Source organism: Lotus japonicus, chromosome 3 (genome assembly GCF_012489685.1).
Source record: "Lotus japonicus ecotype B-129 chromosome 3, LjGifu_v1.2".
NCBI lineage: Eukaryota > Viridiplantae > Streptophyta > Magnoliopsida > Fabales > Fabaceae > Lotus > Lotus japonicus.
In genome coordinates this window covers 18,910,050-18,931,059 of record NC_080043.1, presented here as the reverse complement: position 1 = coordinate 18,931,059, position 21,010 = coordinate 18,910,050, and the positions used below count along the sequence as shown (strand labels likewise).

Genomic DNA, 21,010 nt, shown 5'->3' with positions numbered 1-21,010 from the left:
TAAAAATCATGAAATCCGAACCAACCCAAACCGAACATGTTTGGTTGGTTCAATTTTATCACCCTAAATCCGAACCAATCCGGTCCGATTACACTCCTAAGTTTTTTGATTAAAATACCCCTATTCACTACTAGAAAACAGTCTTGTAGCGACCGACCAAATCGGTCGCTAAATGGGCTAAATCGGTCGCTAAACCTGTTAGCGACCGATTTAGCGACCGAAATTCGTTGGTTGGTATAACCCTCGTTGCTAAATTTAGCGACCGAATTAGCGACTGATTTAGCGACCGACTTAGCGACCGATTTGTAGCGACCGATTTAGCGACGGAAGTTAGCGACCGATTTAGCGACGGAAAGTAGCGACCGATTTAGCGACGGAAAGTAGCGACCGATTTAGCGACGGTTTCAGCCATAATATAGCGACGGATTCAGGAAGTTAGTGAGTTCAGTGACGGAAATAGATATAAAATTAACAATAATAATTGATTAGTTTTGCGACGGATTTTTTTTGACAGAAATATGAATTTCACATCAAACCTGTAATAACCAAAATCATCAAAATGTTTGGAAACAATAAAACACTCAATTTTAATTTATCCACCTTCATCACCGAATCATCACAAAAAGTATACCAGGCACTACTTAAACTAGTCTAGTAGTTGCAAAATAGTCTATTACATTAAACATAGAAACAAAGTGTGGCAAAGTTTTAATAATTCTTCAAGATCCTCCCAAGTCTCTGACTCCTCTTGATTTGTGGTTGGCCTTGGTGGTTGTTGCATTCATACTCTCATCCACCCAAAACCTGTAAACACAAGCAGTATTATATCAAAAAAGAGGCATAGTTTAGAGGAAAAATAGAACTTATCTCAACATTGAAGACATGCATGGTCCCCTATTTTTCCTTTTAACCAAACTCACTTAGTTAGTGCTTATCAAACTAATTAGAAACTAGAAACAGATAAGTAGTTTAAGTCCAAAATTAGTGGGTGGCAGGGCAGGTTCACCTTAAGTTTACTAGAAACTAGAAACTAGAAACACTACTACAGAAATGGCAGAAGTTTCTCTACTTGTATATTGTGAAGATACTGAAACAACAAATCTAATAGAAGCTTCAGCGACTGATACATGGCAGAAGAACAAATTTTATATACTGCTAAAAAAAGTTATTTCCAATATAATTTCAAGTATGAGCACACTGAAACTAATCATTGAAGTTTCAATCAATTACCGAAGAGCGTCCCTTGTAATTGCTCTGATATCTTCCTTTCCAACAGATCTTGCTTGTCCCTTGTAAAAAAGTATCACACTGCACCAGACAAAGCAGCAAGGATGTTCAAATAGGTACACAAGCACTTGTTATTGAGCAATTGTTAATATATTCTGCATAGCTAGAGTTGATGTTTCAACAGCAACTACAAATTCTATACTGCAAATCTATATTAAAAATACAGGGCAGCTTTTCTTAAAATCGCCTAACCAAATGCCACTTCTTCCCAACTCTCTTAACACATTTTTTGGTCGGAACACTCTTCACACTTTAAAATACTCACAGAATCTGAGAAAAATACATCAATTTAAATCAATCTTGGAAAAGAGATAATGAGGGGTAGAAATATCTGCCCAACTTGTTTGCACACTAAAGAATGAGTACAAGAAGTAAGATGACCAGCACTGCCACAAATATTACAAGCACCCACCAACACTGCAAAGTAGAAACATTAACTTGAAGTCATGTATACTGAGAATCATATACAAGTTTCATGACATTACTATGTAAGCAATATTTGCATTGTAAAACATGTAATATGACAGATTTATTCAAATTCTGATGACTCACCCATTTAGTTTTTGATTTCACACTTTTGGAAGCTTTGGCTAGCTGAACCTTAGCTTGGGATGTTGCACCGGCAGAAGCATCGATATTTGAGTGAATGTCATCTGCCAGAATAACATTGAATATGAACAAAAAGAATAACAAATGTTGTGTGGAAACAAGAAGCAAGCAACATGAATTTCCATATTTACAATGGTAATCTTCTTCACCAATAACAACCCCCGATCATGAATCATAACAAACAACAACAAAAGCTAGATCACACTACGCCATTGAGCTCGATAAAAAACCAGAATATGAGGAGATCATGAATCATAACACCAAAAAGAATAACAAAATGTTGTAGCAACAAGAATTAAGCAACATAAATTTCCATTCTGCACAACATTAATTTTATTTACCAATAACAATCCTCTGATCATGAACCAGAACAACAAGATCCTTGAATATTTCATTTGCTTGTCCAATTTGCTCTTCTACCTCTTGGATACCCTGATCTCTTTCATCAATCATAGCCTCATTGAAGGATAATTCATTATCCAACAGAAGTATCTCTTGCCTGTAGTTTTATTTCAGTGATCAAGGAAACAAGGCCATAATCAAGAGTTGAATAAGGTAAAAATAAAATATGCATCTCTGCCTCACAAAGATGCACACTGTTTATAAATTACAATAATAAGATAAAAGATTAAACAGAATTCAATTGGCCCAGGGAAATAGCTGAAATGTTTAAGACTTCACCTCTTCTGTTCTCCGATAAAAGGTCTGCTTTCCAAGTCTACCTCAACTGATTCTTCACCAGCGCCAGAGCTGTTTACAAACACAAAATTTGTTGATGCAGAAAAAGAAGGCAGTAAATAGATAAAGTAGCCACAATTTGAATTGTATCAATGTATATATTTTTGAACTATTATACAGAGAATTATTGACCTTGTTGGTAAAGGAGAAGGAGTGGAAGCCGGGGTGTAAGTCGATTCACGCTCAGAAGCAAGCTGTTGTACTTTCTGAAATTCTTGTAACGTGGTTTGGAAATCTCTTGCAAGCTTAGCATCTTCAATTTTCTTATTAGCCTGATTAAACAAAAGACAACAAGAAGGGTCAACTACCATTCAAACCTTTTCAATAGCTAGCAATCCTAATTTTGAAGCATGAAAATGACATGACTCTTATGTAGAGCAGAAGGAGCGACGACGATCTCCTCCACAAGGTCGGTATCGGTAGGAGCGAGACGATCTCCTCCACAAGGTCGAGCTCGTTGCAGCGGCGGTAGGGTTTCGTGAGAGAGAGAATCGAGAGGTGTTTGGGAATTAGATTGGGTTTCAGAGTTTTAACACACTTAAGTTTATGTTTTTCATAGGATAGCGACGGATATAGCGGTCGCTAACATATCCGTCGCTAAATCGGTCGCTATTTTGCTTTGTTATTTTTATTCTACTTCTTTAGCGACGGAAATTTCAGTCGCTAATATTTCCGTTGGTAAATCGGTCGCTACTAGCGACGGATATGTCGGTCGCTAAATAATCCGTCGCTAATTCAGTCGCTACTTTACTTTATTATGTTTATTTTACTTTTTAGCGACGGAAATTTCGGTCGCTAATATTTCGGTCGCTAAATCGGTCGCTAGTAAGTCAAACTTGGAGTTTGACCAAAATATCATGGATTCCGTCGCAAAGTCGGTCGCTATTAGTCACTGAAATATTTCGGTCGCTAAATCTGTCGCTAAACAGCGAATTTCTAGTAGTGATTTAAAGTTGTGTTATATTAAGGAGAGAGAAATGTTATTATTGGTTAAGTAGATAATGAGAGTTGTGATAGGCGAAAATTGAAAGTGGTAATTAAGATATATAATATTAAATGAGGGTATATAAGGAAGAAAGAAAGAAAAAGTGCATTAGTTTTGCAAAACAACTTATATTTTAGAATATAGTATAAATTTTAAAACAACTTATATTTTGGAACGGAGGGAGTACTTATTACGAGGGAGATTCACTTAATTAAGTAAAAAGAAAATTACTGTTGCAGTCTCAAAAGTTTGTTAAGATACAACCCATGCAATGTGGTTCAGAGAAACGGTTAAGGATGTCGTACCTACATTAATTAATAACAGCTAAGTAGTTTTTTGACATTCAATGGTTTTAGAGAAATTTAGTGTTTGTGAAATAAAATGAACCTTTAGCTAGTGAGCTTGTTTCTTATGTAAGCTGAGTTATCCTTCCTGATATTTGTCACCTACTATTTTTAGACCCAAGTGATTTAATTGGACAGTTATAGCATGCGATCAGGGCCGCCCCAACAACACTAAATGAGGCCTCAAGCGAACTTTAAAGTGATGACTTTTTATTTAACTTTTTTTATTTAACATGATTTATTGACAAAAATATGGAGCATTTTCTTTTTATTTGAGGCCTTATTTACAAAAATATAAAGCATTTTTTTACTTAGTAAAATTTAATTTTTTTTTGAGGTCTAAATTCCTAGCTTGTGTGGCTTGGCCCTGCATGGAATAAGAGATCAGACTCAAGTTTTATCAGTTACATACATACACTGATACATCCATTGAACCAAGTTTAGTATATTCAATTAAATAATTTGATTGTGACTAAAATATTTGTTTTCATTTCCCTTGGTTTGAAGTTTGAGGCTTTTTGATGGAGCAAGTTATACGCATCGCCATTTATAGGGAGGAAAGGTAAGGCTGCAATGGTTGATGGGGCTTCACCACCTACAACAATACAACACCTCTAATAAATAGGAGTGCATCTGCATATAATATGTTGATGGGAACTCAGAAGTGGTGTGCCTCAGTGAAGATATATTTGAATGGCGAAAGGAATTACTGTGGAAACCAGATAATATTTTAAGGAACCAGGTAGTCTTCAGGGAAGAGCAGAAGGATGCTGAGAAGGTCTTTGATTTAGCCCAACTGAGAGCTTGGAACTTGTTGAATGCTAAAATAAAACTCAAAAGCTTCCGTTGTTCTGTCTATGAGTAAGTCTCGAATCCTCCTCGGTTGGACCAACCTTGAAGCTCCAATTGCTGGTTTTTACTTGGAATTTTTATCTTGCTCTAGTCCCTTCTTGATACAGTACATTACTCTACTGTTTTTTGATCCTTCCCTCCAAGCCAAGCCCAATTGGTGGTTCAATGGGGCAGCTTTGAGACTTCATGGGCTGTTGTTTTTCAGAGGGCTGGCTCCCTGGCTCGATACCTTAGTCTCGTGCCTTTTCTGCTGATGTGAAGACCTTGTTTGTATTTTTGTGAGGGACTCCTTGTAACATGCTCTGTTTTCTCTTCTACTTTCTTTTTTCTTTTGCTCTGGCCTCTCAGACCCTTTCTTTTTTGTTGCATTGAGTCGAAGTACTTCTTAATTTTTTTTCAATATTAATTGGTTTATCAAGAAATATATATATATATATATATATATATAATATTATATATTATATATATTCCTTCATAATATATATATATATATATATATGTGTATATTCCTTGATAAGTCAATTAATATTGAAAAAAAGTTTAAGATATATTCCTTAATATATATATATATATATATAAAAGTACACGTGAGCAAGGATAGTGGAAATGCACCCCCAATTTTGTCTGGAGGGTATTTTCATCCCGTCTTCATTCCCAAAGGAAAATGCTTTGTGATCAGGGCACCAAGCAGTACAAAATCTTGATTTTCATGTTGAAATTATCATCCCTTATTAGAACTTTGTTTCTCTTATTGATCTCACTTTTAAAGGAATCTGAGCTAAGAAACGGATCTTAGCTATTTGCCTTCTCTCATGCTATGTCAGCCAACTCCAATGCTGAGATCTTGTTAGGAACATATCTTATTTTAAGATCTCATTTATGATCTCCCCATTGGAGATGCTTTTATGGTCGTGTACATCCTTTTTTCTTTCTGTAAGAGCATCTCCAATGCCTTAGTTTTGGGCATCACTCGAGTGTGCTGAGGTGGAGGGTTGGTTCCTTAAAAATAAAGATAAGTTCCTTGTACAAGGAACCTTGATTTGTGGTGTCTTACGAGTTAAAACATTATTTTTTCTTACACACCTTCATTAACTACTTTCTAGGGAAGAACAACAGAGTAAGAAATGAAACAGCAGAAGCTCAATTTTAGAACCAAAATCAACATTTTGTTAAAAAAACATCAAAATTTACATGAAAAAATGAAAGATTTAGAGATGAAATTGGTATTTACATAAAAAGTAATTAACAGATCCATCTTAAGCATGGGGTCTGCCCGATTTGGTTGGATTCAGCATGATTCAACTTGATCGAAGGGAGAGAAGAAGGTTTCAGTGAAATGCACCATGAAACGAAGAAAAGCAACAGAAAGAGAAGAAAAATACCTCAGAAGCAAAATGAAACCCCAGGTAGGGTTTCACTCCGATTTGGCGAAAAAATATGTGCTTTAACTTGAAACTCTCTAATCTTGACCAGTAGACACTAGGAAGGAAATGAGCTTGCGGGTTTCGTGAAGAAATGAGAGGTTTTGCGAAGATTAAAGGGCTGAAGAGGAAGAGATAGTGGTGCAAAGGAAGAGAGGTAGGGTTTTCGAGTGGGGACAAAGAGGTTGAGGTGACGAGAGAGGGCCGGAGAAGACAAGAGATGGGTCAGAGAGGGGCGGAGATGGCTGATGAAGAAGAGATAGTGGCGGAGAGGAAGAGAGGTGGGGTTTTCAAATGGGAAAGAGGGTCGAAGAAGACGAGATATAGGTCGAAGATGCCCGGAGAAGAAGAGAGAGTAGCGAAGGTGCTTCAATTTCATAGGAAGAAGAAGAAGAAGACGACTAGAGTTAAATGAGAAGAGAAGTTTGCCTTTTATAGTGGGTGATAGGTTTAACTAGTCATCCAACCATTGGGACCGATTTTGACCGGTTGGAGCCGATTTTTGCCCGTTTGGGACTCCTTTGATCGGTTTGGGCCTCCACTGATCAATTCTTTAGCCCTTGCACACTATATATAGTGTATTTCACTCTTTTACACACCAATAGTTACTCCCACAATTTTCCTCTTCTCATAAGATTTGTCTAATCCACGCCTTGTTTGTAGGACCTGGAATGGAATAATGTGGCTAATAGTCTAGCAAATTTGTTTATATTCATCTACATGAGAGGATTGTTCTCATGGACATTTCTTTATCAATGAATTTCAGTTAGTTCTAAAAAAAAAAATAGTCTAGCAAATTTGTCCCTTGTGGTGATTGTTTCGTTGGACAACTTTTATTGAGATGTGGATGGGTCCTCACATTATTGTTGATGTAGCCAACTCTGCTTTCTCATTTAAATTAGCTTATTTTGACAAAATATTATTTGAGACTTGCTATGTTGCTGCAGCCTTTAGCTTGTCTGGAACATACATGAGACTTGTTATTTTTGGTTTTGGAATCCCAATAATCCAAATTAAGCCGAATGAATTCATCCATTCACAAAACTCCAGGCTTCAATTTGTTTAACCTCTCCCTCCTCGTCTCATCAATGGAAACAGAAAATTTACAATTTTGGTTCTTCACCACATGGACTAACATTATCATGTATGGTAAAGTAAATTTTAGAACTCATTTGAGACCAGCGTTGATTTTAATTCAGATTTCTAGTTTGTATTGATCTTAGCAAGTGATTTTTATTTAAAGTGTTTGTCAGATAGATTCAATCCAACGCTACCAACTAGTTGATGATAAAACAAAATATCATCTAATCCAAATGGACAAGTTATCTATACATACCCAGAACCGAGACCCATCCTCACGGGGAAAAAACAAAATTTGGGAACTAAAATTTCAAAACCTAACGCTTGTTAATTGACTTCTAAGTTGAATTTTGAATTTCTTGCAAGTCATTTGTAGGTCGAATACATGTATCTCCACAGAAGACAATCATTTTTTGAATCCGGAGCATCCACACTCTTGGGTAGCAAGCTCTCATTGGGAATTTTCTTTGTACAATGCACTCAAATTTGAGACCTTACTTAAGAAGAATCATACCATTTGAACTAGTAAAATTTCTTGCACGTGATAAATTTACAACGTAACTTATCCTTTAATCAACTAAAAATAATTTAATAGCATATTTACTTTAAAATAGCTCCCGGAGTTTCAAAACACCGTTCGGACGCTTCTAATACTAATGAGATGTATTGTATGTACAATATTAATGTCTACAAGTTTTAAACCATTAATGTTAGATTAGGATCGTCTCTGTAATTATGTTTTTAATATATGCCTACTCCAGTTCCATCAAGTGGGTGAAATAGATTGCAGAGTCAGATCCTTTTAGAGGACACCTTTTTTTTTTTTCTCTTTTCATTCTTAATTTCTTATTGCCTATTTTCCCCAAACCTATCAAATAAAGGAAGATAGGGGGAGGGGGAATATGAGTAGAAAACAAAAATCACAATCCCAGTAAGTGTGTACAACATAGCTGCAAGTCAAATCATTTGTCTTCTTCTAATATGAATACATGATAAACTGCTTTTTATTGTTGAAAACAACAAGAAGTCATACCTACTGAGGTATCAGAACAAAAGTCAGCACATCATCAATGGAGAGAGTGCTGCTTACTCATTGGAAGTTGCATCCTCAGATGGAACACTTCCCCCTTCTATATAAAGGACAACACAAGCAAGTTTAGTTATTTCCCTGTGAAGATGCCAAGTTAACAAACTTCACTAAACAAAGCAAGACATTAAAATAAAAGCATACCTTCTCCAGAAGGAGCATAAGGAGATTTCCGGTATCGTGTTTGCTGCTGTGTTGGCTGAAATGAAGAAATGTCAAGCAGAATTTTGTCATGTACATGAAAATGGCAGGTAGGTATGATTAGAGTCTAAAGGTGTGTGTGGATAAGTTGTGTTATGATTTGTAGACACTTAAACAATACAGACGCTCCACATATACTCAAATTATTTCTCTTCTTATCACATCATATCATATATCACATTCATTACTTCTCTCTCTTCTCTTCCTCCTTCCTTTCTCCCTCTGGGTGTCTACACATCTACCCAACATTTAACGGATAAGTTTCGGGGAAAAAATGCTTTTCTGAATTTTCTTTTCAGTAGTTAATCTTTCCAGACTCTAAAAAATGCACTAAAACTTATGTCATTACATAAAAATTTAGATTTCGTTTATTTAAAAAATACCTACTCAAATAAAAACATAAACAAACATGCCCTCAATTTTAATAACTTGTGAAAATTGGATGGATGATAACAGATTTGAAGCTTTCACTTTTCAGTATCTGCCATTCAAGGTATCCTATAACCTTATGATAGTAACAAGTCAGTGAACAAGGAAGGTACAGTCCTGTAGACTTTGTAATCATAAATTTATTATCCATTATACTACCCATTTATTGTAATTCCAATGTGAAGCAGTTAAGAAAGCCAATATATAGAGCAAGTGCTAGTCCCAATTCCATAACTAAAACATTTAAACCTCCAATGTGCATAACTATTGTTTCTCTAAACTTTGTATGAAATCCTTGATCGTTAGAAGCTTCACCAACCAATTGGCCAAACACACATACAAAAAAAATTGCTAGACACACACAACACTACGACTGGAAGAGTTATATATATATATAAGCTTGTTCTCATAGCTATTTAACACTAACTGTGAGTATAATTTCCTTGAGACAATTCATTGTTTTGTTTCTTTGTACTACAACAGAAAATGACATTTTCATGGGATAGCTATCTCAGAAATACAGTAAAAGGCCATCAGGCAGCAAGCAATTCACAGTTCACACAACAGAACAATCATTATCAAGCCATGGAAAACAACATCCCTGTATCTAAATCAGGTACACGAACATTGGATAAATACCTGTAATTTAGGCCGAAGAGCCTCAAGTGGTCCCTTGGGCTTGCCACCGCCTTGCTGTTTCATGTGAGGGCACAGAAGGGTGTCAGAAAATTCAATATATTCTACTATTACATACTACAGTACAGAGTACAGAGATGCATTTTCCAGAAGTACCTTTCCCAGTGCCCAATCAGCAGAATCGAAGTATGCACGCTCATGGTCCTGGCATTGAAGTTAAATGTCAAATGAAAAATTATTCAGCACTTATCGCCAAATATACATGGGCATTGGCCATCTTGATTTCATAAATTAAACACATTTACACAGAAAATCAGATGTACTACCTTAGATATGAGTGGTGGTTTTTTGGGCATCATTCCTCCATATTTCTTCTTTACAACTTCCTCCTACAAGATTTGTGAATTCATAAGTCGCTAAATAAAAAATTCTTTTGGCGGTATAACAACCTCATAATAAAGAGATTATCTCATCCATATTCAAATTTAACTTTTAAATTTAAGTATGCAAGAAGGCTAGATCATATTAGAACCTCCTTCTGGGGCGACGGCATGTTAGTTGATCCTGCAGATGCATCCACCTCCATCTGTCCAAGTTCTTTGTTATCCTCTATGTTAGACATGAAGTCCTTTTTGTCTATAAATATGCTGCGACAACAATAGACCTTGTTAGCAGAAAATTCTCGATTGCATGAAATACCATATTCACAGATAATTTCTAAACTAGCAATTGGAATTCAGAAAGGACAAAAAATACCTACAATACTATAAGTATTGTTTCTGCTGTTACTTGTTACCCAATGAAAAACTCAGCCACACAATTTATTAATATTTAGTAATATGACAATTTCCCTCAACTTCTCCTTTTCTAATCCACTTGTAATTTGTAATTGGACAACAATAAAAACAGCATGTTATGTTTTATCCATTTAGAAAACCCGTCAGAGGGAAGAAAACATCACCCTAGAAATGAAAACAAATTGTTTTCATTGAGAAGGGGAATTTTAACCATGATTAACAAATGATTAAATAGTCATGTACAAAAGATACAAACAAGAGTTAGAAAAGCATAGGCAACTCCCTATGAACCCACCCCAAGAGACATATATGATCTCCAAATATATAAGATGACCAAACCACACACATCTCAACAAACAGAAAGACCTGTATGGCCAGTACAGCAAACAAATATCTTCTCAAACTAACTCAAAAACCTAAAACCCTTACAACTAAGACCAGTTAAAATACATATATTCTGTATATCAGTTCCGAATCCGATCCTTAAAAATCTAATAAAAAAATGGTTTGTGACGCATAAGTAGGACAAAGAAAACATTGGCTGACAAGCTTATTAAACCTACCTAGTTAACAAAAAGCTGTGCTACTTACACTAAGATCAACTGGAAATAAATGCTTCAGAAAATCACAACAACCATCATTTTAGTGTAATCATGTTATTTCAAAAGAAAACAGACAGGGAAGAGAAAGCAATCAAACTTTTTGGGAAACTGCAGGTCAAATTTTAGTAATCATATATTACGTAAGTCTCTTATCATTTGACCTTAATTCTTCCTCTCCATCACGGTATTCACATTGTAGTAATGAAAATTGGAGATATGCCTATCCTAATAAAAAGCAACATTGGAAGATCTTTTTAAAAATGATGTCATTGTCGATAATATCCCACAAATTTGTGTTTTTTGATCGAGCTCAACGGCTCAGTGTGATCCATATAGCCGACCCCACTTAGTGAAATAGAAAATATTGTCTAACTTACAAGTGATCTACAAATACTGGGCACAAAAGATTCTGAGTTCTTAACTAATTGGGCGCAAGCACAAAATAATAGCAATCATTTCATGAATACAACAAAGTTGCAAAACCCATTTGCAAGCTCGCTCGCTACTACACACAATCAAATCAATCAATTTGCAAGCTTTCTGTGCTAGGAAAAACACATCTGAGGATTTGAAAAACCAATTGGTTTTCGAAGCTCAATAACTCTACTACTAGCTTTGAAAATCATCATGGGTCAAAATCATTGCAGCAGCTAAATCCAGATATGAAGAAAAGGACTAGGTTTGAAGATCAAAGGAAAGAAGAAGATCCAAGTATTCGCTTACCGGAGCGGTGGGGGGCACAACCGTAATCAGCAGAGCACCGAACGCCCAGTCGGTGTTCACGTCCCTCTCTCTCTCTCTCTCTCTCTCTCTAATGTAGTATTATGTATGTTGGCCCAGTCCCAGATCACAATATCACATGCTTTTTCTTACATTCAACTCATCTTTCTTCTTGTCTTTTTCTCATTTATTATTTCTTTTATTTCATTCCATTTTTTTTGTGTCAAGTTAATAATAATAATAATAATAATAATAATAATAATAATAATACATTACTTGTTTTTTCTCAATATATTCGCAAAACTGACGATCACAAGATTAATTACTTTGAAGTTCACATTAAATGGATAGACTTCTTTCAACAAATCATTCTTCATACACGTCACCCATGAATCAAATTTTAGATTATATGCTTAAGGATATTGGTTTTTGTAGTTGATATTATTTTTGTTACTTACTACGTGCGTATACAATTTGGAAATTGTTATTGTCATTCCACGCATTTATTCATGTCACTCCTAAAGTGGTAAAAAAATACTAAAATATCTTTAATGAAATAACTTCTCCAAATCACCAACTATCTCACTTTCATTTCCATTTCTCTCCTCTAACTAATCTTCTAATCCCCCTCAAACTCCCACTCGAATCAGGTATGTTTCTCCCTCCCTACTCGCTTCTTCTCTCCCTCCAAGCACAACACTACTCGCCGTACACCGTTCGTCGTTGTTCATTCTCGCCGCTCAATCGTTGTCATCCGTCGCTCGTCGCTCGCTCTCCGTTACTCATTTTCACTCGTCATGAACTAGTAAGCAACCCTCTTTCTCGTCTCCTTCATTTTTAAAAGTGCGATAGTAACACATTTTAAAGTACGATGGTGTCGCACTTCAAAGTGCATTTTCATGGTACGTCACCATACATTATTTGAACCATCCCCCATTTTTTGGTACAGGTATGGTAAGAACAAAAAAATTGAGTCGCTCACTTCAAGCCCTCGTTGATCAATCACCCATGGAGCAAGCCGTCGTCCGCAAATGTATGGTGACATCGGAACATAGAAGGCATCAACAATCTCGTGCATTATTGAACCTAAGGACCCTGAAGGTTCCTTAAGAATTTGTGCTACTTTGGGTTTGCTCGAATTATCAAAATCCTCGTCTCTTAGTTCCATGCATTCAAATTTAGATGACTCTTGACAAGCATATAGAAATGTCATCCCTCTAATGTGAACTCAACAAAGATCCAGATGTAACCTATACAGAGAAGGGTGTGAACTGTGAAGGAAAGGTAAAGAAGTTGTGGATGTAACATAACTCTAAAATGGATGCTGATAACCAAGTCAGAAGCCATGTGAGAAATTTTTATTAGCATGTATTTACAAAGAACCAAAAGTAGTCCCAGATAACCCTCAAAAAGACCACCATCAAATATAAGAACAAGGATACAGTAAGAACTAGGAACCAGAAGCATGCTCAGTTCTGTTAACCAAGGTTTTTGCACTTTTAATACCGGTAGTGTATATATAGGGATATGAAATATGGTAAAGCAACTTGTCAACCCTGGCTATGTAATTTACCCCACAAGGCTCTTATCTCATCTATCTTGGATGAGATAAGGCACCTTGTTCTGAGTGGTGCTAGTCCTTCTTGTTTTGATCTCAGCAATCCACCTCTTTCCAACAAAAAGTTAAACTCCATCAATCCCTTAGGGATGAGCAATGAACTGTGAATAATCCCCGCAGAGAGTTCAGCTTTCAGCATGATGTTCTTCGCCATTGCTTCTTCCCTTTCTTCTGAGGCAATTTGAAAGGACTCCAACTCTTCCTGCGTTTGGAGGTCTCACAAAAGAAACCAGATGCCAGAGCCTGCTGAAGCCACAAGTCAAACGCCTCTTCATCTTCATCCATCATCATTTCAGCGTCCAAATCCCATGGGAATCTACTTGAGTTGCAGCGCGGGCTTTTCTCCAAGCCAACCATGTTTACATGGAAGCTTGGACGATGGGTGTTAGGCCTACAAGCCATTCCCTGCATGAAATAAGGCTGTCAGGTCCAGAAAATAGAGTAAACAAATCCTCAATCAAGATTTCATTTCAACCCTCATATTTTAACCCTTTTGGACTCGGGTCCGAAGAAAAAGGAGAGGCTCATATTGCTTTGACCTCAAGTCCAAACAAAAAACCTAAATAACCCTTATTGTCAATCGAAGAACTTCTCAGATTATTAAGAATTCTGTAACATTGCGACTTCCACATTCACCTATAACTAATCCTACATAAATGCAATTCCAATAAGTTGGAATGCCTCAAGGAATTAAATGATTTTCATTCCTCATTGTCATTCTTAAAAAGTGAACCCCACATGTGCATGTTTCACCTTTTCTCATGTTTCACATTTTTTATAACCATGTTCTGGTTTTTCTCTAATTTTCATCATTTCAGATTAAGACCAAATGAGGTAAGGATGTATTTTATATATGCACCAAGCCACCAATAAATACTATGCATAGAACACACTGACCTGACAAATAGCCCACTCTGACACATCGAAAATTTTGCTCTCCGCGCAAACAAAAGCACGTGGAATCTCCACCTATGAAGACAGGATTAATGTTCAGAAATTAAATGCAAACAGTATACGATGAAGTAGGAAAAAATTATTTGCTATGAAGAATTTACCTTTTGAGGCTTGTCAAAAACCAAAGACCCTTTATATTCAACCCATCCATCTCCATCTTTGGCCTGATGGAACTGACAGCAGTCCTGCATCCAAGAGATGTAAAATTCAGAATAAGTGAAAGTGAGCATGCATCAGAGAGAAAGGTGCAGACAATTAATAATGAGAATGTTAAAGAAATCAGACCTGACACCATCTTGCTTTGGCCTTACTCCTGTTAGTGCACACCCAAATATGTGAATTCCCACACTTAGTGCACTGTATACGCCTGGATTCTTCAGACCGATAGTCAGTATTATCCTGAGAAGAATACATGTACAGTCACTAATCAATATTTATCTGATAAAAGGTCTTCAGTGAGATTAATAATTCAGTAACATGTCCAAATAGAATATTTGACTTGGACATATATCTCGTTTAAAATGTCAATATAGTACTTTTGTATCAGAAACTTCCTGTAAAGCACTTCAAACCCACCAGACTAGTTGATATCCAAAGGAAGTGACAATCTAAAGGAAAAAATGAAAGATATTAAGTTTTTCTTTAACTGTTCAGCAGGTAACTAAAGGAAAATTTCTTTGGTGATACAAATAATAATATATGGAACTTATAAATGTAAGGGTACTATATCTGAACAAATAAAAGAACTGCTTAACTACCACACATTATATTAAGGAACAATTCTTCATGAAATGAAGATGAAAATAATTTCTCACTTTCTCAGCATTTATGCCTTGTTTGGTTGAGGAGAGAAAGAGAGAAGAGAACAGATGAGTAGAGTGAAAAAGGTGATTTTGTAGGCTGTTCAGTATGATAGTGATAGAAGAGAAAGAATGAGGTGGATGAAAGAGAGAAAATTAATTTTTATATTAAAAGACAATTATCCCACATAAGACATGTTTTTTGGGTTTATCAATATTATCAAATGGTTATAAACGTAAAAGTCAAATAATGTGTAAGACAACTCTCAATTCTTGGCAGCAACCAACTCTTTCTCTCCTCATCTCGCAGCAACCAAACGCGTATGGACTGGATCTCTCTTCACTAACTCTATCGTCAATATCTCTCTCTACTGTAACTACTCTCAACCAAACAAACCATTAGAACCCCCATGTTGATATCTTACCAAAACATTTTTTATTTGCAAAATCAAGACTTCAACTTATAAATCTATGGACTAACTGATGCACAGAATTCAAGCAGAATTCGTCAGTCATTTGCAGGAATATCATCAGATTTACCTGATGTGAACTACTGTGGGATTTCTGGCAGACACTTATAGTCATGGATTCTTCTTTTCTTAATTGCTCATCATAGTCTCGCTTCTTCACAGGGTCAGAAAGAACCTGGAAGTTTCACATAACTTGTTAAGGGGGAAGTCAATTTAGAAATGTTAGCGAGAACCACTTATATTTATGCATTATATATCAAATATGCATTAAATGCTTATCTATCAGCAGTAAGAGAGGCTGCACAGCTTCTACTCAGAACTTTACCTCGTATGCACATTGCAGCTTCTTAAATGACTCACTTGCCAACGAACTGCCCATATTTTTATCAGGATGCACAAGCATAGCCTACATCATTAATTAAAGAAGGAATAGTCCATAAAAAATATCAGAACATAAGAGGGTATTTTTCCTGTTTTCTGTTTTCATTCTTAATTAATATACTTTATATTATAATAACAAAAACTTCATCTCATTCTGTTCCCTTCTTTGAAGATTCTGAGAAGGAAATCATAAAATAAGAAACAAAATGAAGCCGCTTTGAAAATTTTTACGATTATTAATAAATCAAATGAATATGAAAACAGAAAATAAACCAAAAATCCTTTAAGTTGGTAAGTAGCCACAACATGGGTCAAAATGTAATTACACATACAATGTAACATGGTATTACTTAAACTCATATACAGCAGACTGAATAAATATTTTGACAACAATGACACAATACGACATAGAGAAAGCAAAAGAAAAAATAAACAAATACCTTTTTCCGGTATTCCTTTTTCAAATCTGCTGCATCAATCTTTTTGTGGCGGATAAACTCAAGGGCTTCATAATGATTCAGACTCTTCAATATCCTTCTCATTTCATCAATTGAACATGTTTGCTCTTTAACAACTTTGTTAACAGAAAGTTCTTTCTTGTTATCAACAACTGATGTGGTGACAGGAGGTTTACTGGATGATTGACATGATTGCAAATTCTCAGATTCAACAGTCGGGATAGAATATTCACACTCTTCGGAGAAGTCATCTTCAACAACTGTTTCTGATTGCTTCTGCTCTTCAGCATGCGAACTTTCACTCAAATTATCAAACCATTGGAGTAGAAAATTCAAGATGTCATTAGAGAGAAATGCAAGGTTTATAGCCAGGAAAACACCCAGCCATCCCACTCGTACTTGAACACAATACATGGCATACATAGCTCCAACTAAAACCATTAAACGTGCATGATTTAGGGAGAATAAATAACCTGCATTTGTAATTGAAAAACAAATTTCAGGATTAAAAATAGAGAAACACTCAATTAAGCCAACAAAAATAGAAGTGTGCTGTTGCCCTTAAAGAACATCAACTGAACTCAATAGTACTCCAAAATTAGCTAATAACACATCAGAGCCAAGCCACTTTGTTAGGGTTAAATCAGTCAGATAAGGGAATGTCAGCAAGTGACATTATAGCCAGGAAAAACGCAATTGACAAATATTGCCTCAAGTATGAACATATTAATAAATAGTGTACACAAAACAAAAGACAAAAGAACAATAGATAGCATGTATTGCTTTCCTCTTTTATCAAGGTCATCAGGAGAATGGATCAGGATCCTATCATGTGATAACTCTCATGTTGAAGTTTGGTGTCTATCTCTCTTCACATGTATTAAATATGAGGGACCCTTTAAAAATTTATGAAGAGAGAGACAGGCACAATGTTACACTTGACATTGCCATGTCACATGAGAGGATCCAAATCCTCCTGAAAATATTTGAAACCCCAAAAACAAGAAAGAACACCATACCTCCAACTATGAGTAACGTTCCTGCTATCCAGAAGTTAGCATACATCCACAAAATAAGGATGGCAAAAAGCCCTACAATAAAAATCCCAGGAGTATAACCCAAGTATTGGACAGCAACTCCAGCAACACCCTGAAGCATTCAATTCAACTGTGAGAAGAAGTGTATAGAGTTTTATCTGCACAATTATTTGTTACTGATTTGAACTGAAGCAACCACTTCTATAATTATAAGTCCCCCTTTAAGATAGTGGAGATCTATCACAAAAGCTGTGCAACCCACCTCTGCAACTAAAATTTAAAGCAGAGTCTAGTCGCCACTGGAACTAGAACCTAGACACAAGTTAGGATATTAAAAAATCTACCATAACACTTTTACCTCAAATTAGAATTAAAAGGGAATACAAGTAATATGATGCCAAAATAATTAACTGCTAAATGGTCATAAGAAAAAACCGAATGAACTTGAAATCTAATGACATTAACATCTAGCCAACCACCTGAGGCTAACTTTGACAACACTAATTATAACATCCACATTGCCCATTAATCTCTCAAAATTTGAAACAGCCTCTTGGTTAATAAATCTTTGTATTATTCCTGAAGGCTTGAAACTTACCTCTGTCATACAATTTTAATGGAGAATTCCCATTTTTAGACTAACTATTAAAGTCTAAAAGTATGCTTGAGGGGCCAAGTAATATTTTATAAGACTAATTAGGCAATTCAATAAGCCATCACACTGTTAAATGATAAGATAACTGCCACTGTTCTAAAACACCTACCTTACTGAAGGAGGCATAATAGTTACCCAAAGAACTGCTAAAAATAAAATTACATAAATGGAAAATAGATGTAAGCACAAGATCAGCAAGAATAAAGGTTTAGACAAGCTGAAATGGAGACATACCATACTAACAAGCACGTAAACCAAGCAATGCATCGAAGTCAGACAAAGAAAGCAGCTCCACATTATAAGCAGAAGCATCACTGAACCGAACTTAATGAAGGACTGAAAGCCCCTTAAAGCAGAGTCTTTCCAATAAACCAATGATAACATGAGTAAGCTCCCCAATTTGGAGCAGCCACTGCACACCACAGGCCAATGCCGTTCAATGAACATGCCAGTTCTATCTCTACAACAAGTCACCGCAGTTCGAGCACGCCGGCAGGCACCCTTCTGCGACAGAAGCCATTGCCAACCTTGCTTGAACAACCCTATATCCTCCATCACCAAAGCCTCATCAGATTCACCCCAGAAAGTGAAACCTCGCTCCTACAACTATAACCGAAACATCATCCTCAACAACTAACTATAGCTGTTGATACCCATCCCATATCCATCACCATCAATCCAATTCCCCTTATATCGAAACGCTTGTGATGCTAAATCATCAATGCTACCCATAAAATAAATCAACTTGATCTACCAGAATTCATTACATAAACAAGGCTAGCTACTCCAACTCCCTACATAAAAGACCCAAATTCACGGGGTTCACAAGAAAAATTGCTCCGAGTCCAAAAAGAGAAAAGAAATAAAAAAACAAAGCAGCACTATAAATAAGATCAAAAAAAGAGAACATTGTGTGAGTCCATGATAGCAGTAAATGCAAATCACGTTCAAAAGGGGGCAAATTGCTTCTGAAATAAGCTTCCAAAAAAGCAAGCACTGTTCACAAAAGCCCCCAAAAACAAAAACACAAAGCAAAACCCTCCCTTTTTGACAAACACAATGTGAGTGATTCCTCTCCTTTTTCCAGCACTATCAAGCTTGACCCTTTTACCAGTTCAAGACCCAGCACTGAAAAAGGGGCAAAACCCCATTAAAGGAAAGAACTTGAAGAGACCCAGAAACTTGGAAACCCTAAAATCTGAGTGGTAAAGCCATTTGAGAAATTGGGTGAAGAAGAAGATCAAGGTCAAGGGTGAGGAGACTTTGAAGCACAAATGAGCAAAATGGGAAGATGATAGTGGAATATTGGATTTGGGTGAGGGAGGAAACTTGGCTTCTTTTTTTCCCCTCTTCAGGGATTGCTTGTGAAAAAGAGTGAGGAAATTTTAAAAAGTTATGTAAAGGGTTCAGAGAAGAGAGAGAGAGAGAGTTGTTTTATTGCAGAGGATGAGAGAGAGGGGAAGAGGGATCTCATCATCAGGGGTCCATCACCTACAGGGGCGGACCCACGTAGCACTGAGGGGGTTCAACTGAACCCCCTGAAAAGAAAAAAAATTCTACTTACCCCCCTGTATTAAATTTTTTTGAACCCCCTGAGATTTTTAATTTGCACCCATGACCCCACTTGCACCTCTCTCTCTCACACACTCACAGATCACCCAGTCTTTCTCGCACTCTCAGTCTCATTAGGTCTGGCCGTCAACAAGCATTGAAGCACACACGCAGCCCACCACCGGCCACCAGCCCACCACCACGCCACGCCACGCCACGCCACCACCGCCGCGCGCCTCTCAATCTCTGTATGTCACGAGAAGTGCTCTGCGTTGCCAGCGTTGGGAATCTGCACAGCTGCACTCAAGGAGTCAAGGTTTCTTTCTTTCTTATTTATTTTGGTATGGATGTGAATATGTGATGGTCAGATGGTGGATGTGGAGTTTAATTGAGTTGGTTTTGAATTTTGATGTTTTGTAGAGAAATGGGTTTACAGTCACAGATGTGTTTTTGTGCAATGTTTTAGAAATTAGATTGATAGAAATAGAATGATAGTGTTTAGAAATTACAGATGTGTTTTTGTGGCGAGCAACTTTTGGCAGTTTTGGGTAAGAAAGTGAGGGAGGAGGAGGGGTTCCAGAGAGATTGGAGAAAGGAATAAGATGATGATGGTGTGTTAGAGGGGGAAGGGTTCCAGAGAGGGGGAGGGCTTTTCCCTTTACACACAGTGAGCACTGTATTTTTCTTTTTAAAATTAAACGTGAGAGTGATTGATACTGCCGGCACAATTAAACCAGAATAGGAAGGATGCTTGGAGATGGTCACCTGAAACTGAGGGGAAGTTTACTGTCCGGTCCGCATACGAAGCGCTGTTGGGCCCAATTGAAGGGGAGGACTCTGTGCTATTTAAGAAAATATGGTATGGTATTGCGCCATCTAATGCTACTGGTTTTGTTTGGAAGGTTGTAATTGACAGGATTCAATCAAGAGCCAATATGAGGAGAAGAAATATTATTCAGTGAGGATGAGGCTAAGTGCGTGTTGTGCAATGTGGAGGAAGAGACTACTGGTCACTTGTTTTTCTCTTGTCAGGGGGTGGTTGAGGTATGGAATTGCTGTCATAATTGGTTAGGATTGTCTACTGTTTTACCAAAGGATCGAAAATTTCATCTACTGCAACATGAACTATTAATGTTAAATCAGAAGCAGAATAATGGTTTGAGGACACTTTGGATGGCGGTGCTGGGTGTATGTAGATAATGGTTTAATATGGGGCAGGTTGGTTTATATATAATGCTAGTGCTGTGATGGGGATTCTTGACTCATGTGAGGACAGTTTCTAGTATTGGTTTCCCCTG

The 21,010-nt window shown here is 36.7% G+C and overlaps 3 protein-coding genes and 1 long non-coding RNA gene across 4 annotated transcripts; all 4 read right to left on the bottom strand.

Annotated features, from left to right (window-relative positions):
- Positions 1-1,330: 1,330 nt before the first annotated feature.
- On the bottom strand, positions 1,331-2,013 carry LOC130748466 (uncharacterized). Its single transcript, XR_009022685.1, has 2 exons — positions 1,840-2,013; positions 1,331-1,704 (listed from the first exon to the last, which is right to left on the bottom strand). It is a non-coding gene; the product is annotated as an uncharacterized LOC130748466 (long non-coding RNA).
- A 201-nt stretch (positions 2,014-2,214) lies between these two features.
- Positions 2,215-2,945, bottom strand: LOC130743720 (syntaxin-22-like). The gene is made up of 3 exons (XM_057595948.1): positions 2,767-2,945; positions 2,578-2,646; positions 2,215-2,395 (listed from the first exon to the last, which is right to left on the bottom strand). The coding sequence occupies exons 1-3, from the start codon at positions 2,943-2,945 to the stop codon at positions 2,230-2,232; spliced, it is 414 nt and encodes a 137-aa protein (XP_057451931.1). The 3' UTR covers positions 2,215-2,229.
- A 5,247-nt stretch (positions 2,946-8,192) lies between these two features.
- LOC130749254 (uncharacterized) lies at positions 8,193-11,945 on the bottom strand. Its single transcript, XM_057602583.1, has 7 exons — positions 11,792-11,945; positions 10,202-10,316; positions 9,996-10,058; positions 9,826-9,873; positions 9,673-9,726; positions 8,548-8,602; positions 8,193-8,446 (listed from the first exon to the last, which is right to left on the bottom strand). Exons 2-7 carry the CDS (start codon positions 10,289-10,291, stop codon positions 8,403-8,405), a joined length of 354 nt encoding a protein of 117 aa, XP_057458566.1. The 5' UTR covers positions 10,292-10,316; positions 11,792-11,945; the 3' UTR covers positions 8,193-8,402.
- Positions 11,946-13,116: 1,171 nt separating this feature from the next.
- Positions 13,117-19,584, bottom strand: LOC130745250 (uncharacterized). Its single transcript, XM_057597421.1, has 9 exons — positions 18,396-19,584; positions 17,489-17,618; positions 16,452-16,942; positions 15,956-16,036; positions 15,701-15,805; positions 14,646-14,759; positions 14,462-14,545; positions 14,304-14,375; positions 13,117-13,811 (listed from the first exon to the last, which is right to left on the bottom strand). The coding sequence occupies exons 1-9, from the start codon at positions 18,714-18,716 to the stop codon at positions 13,539-13,541; spliced, it is 1,671 nt and encodes a 556-aa protein (XP_057453404.1). The 5' UTR covers positions 18,717-19,584; the 3' UTR covers positions 13,117-13,538.
- Positions 19,585-21,010: the final 1,426 nt, after the last annotated feature.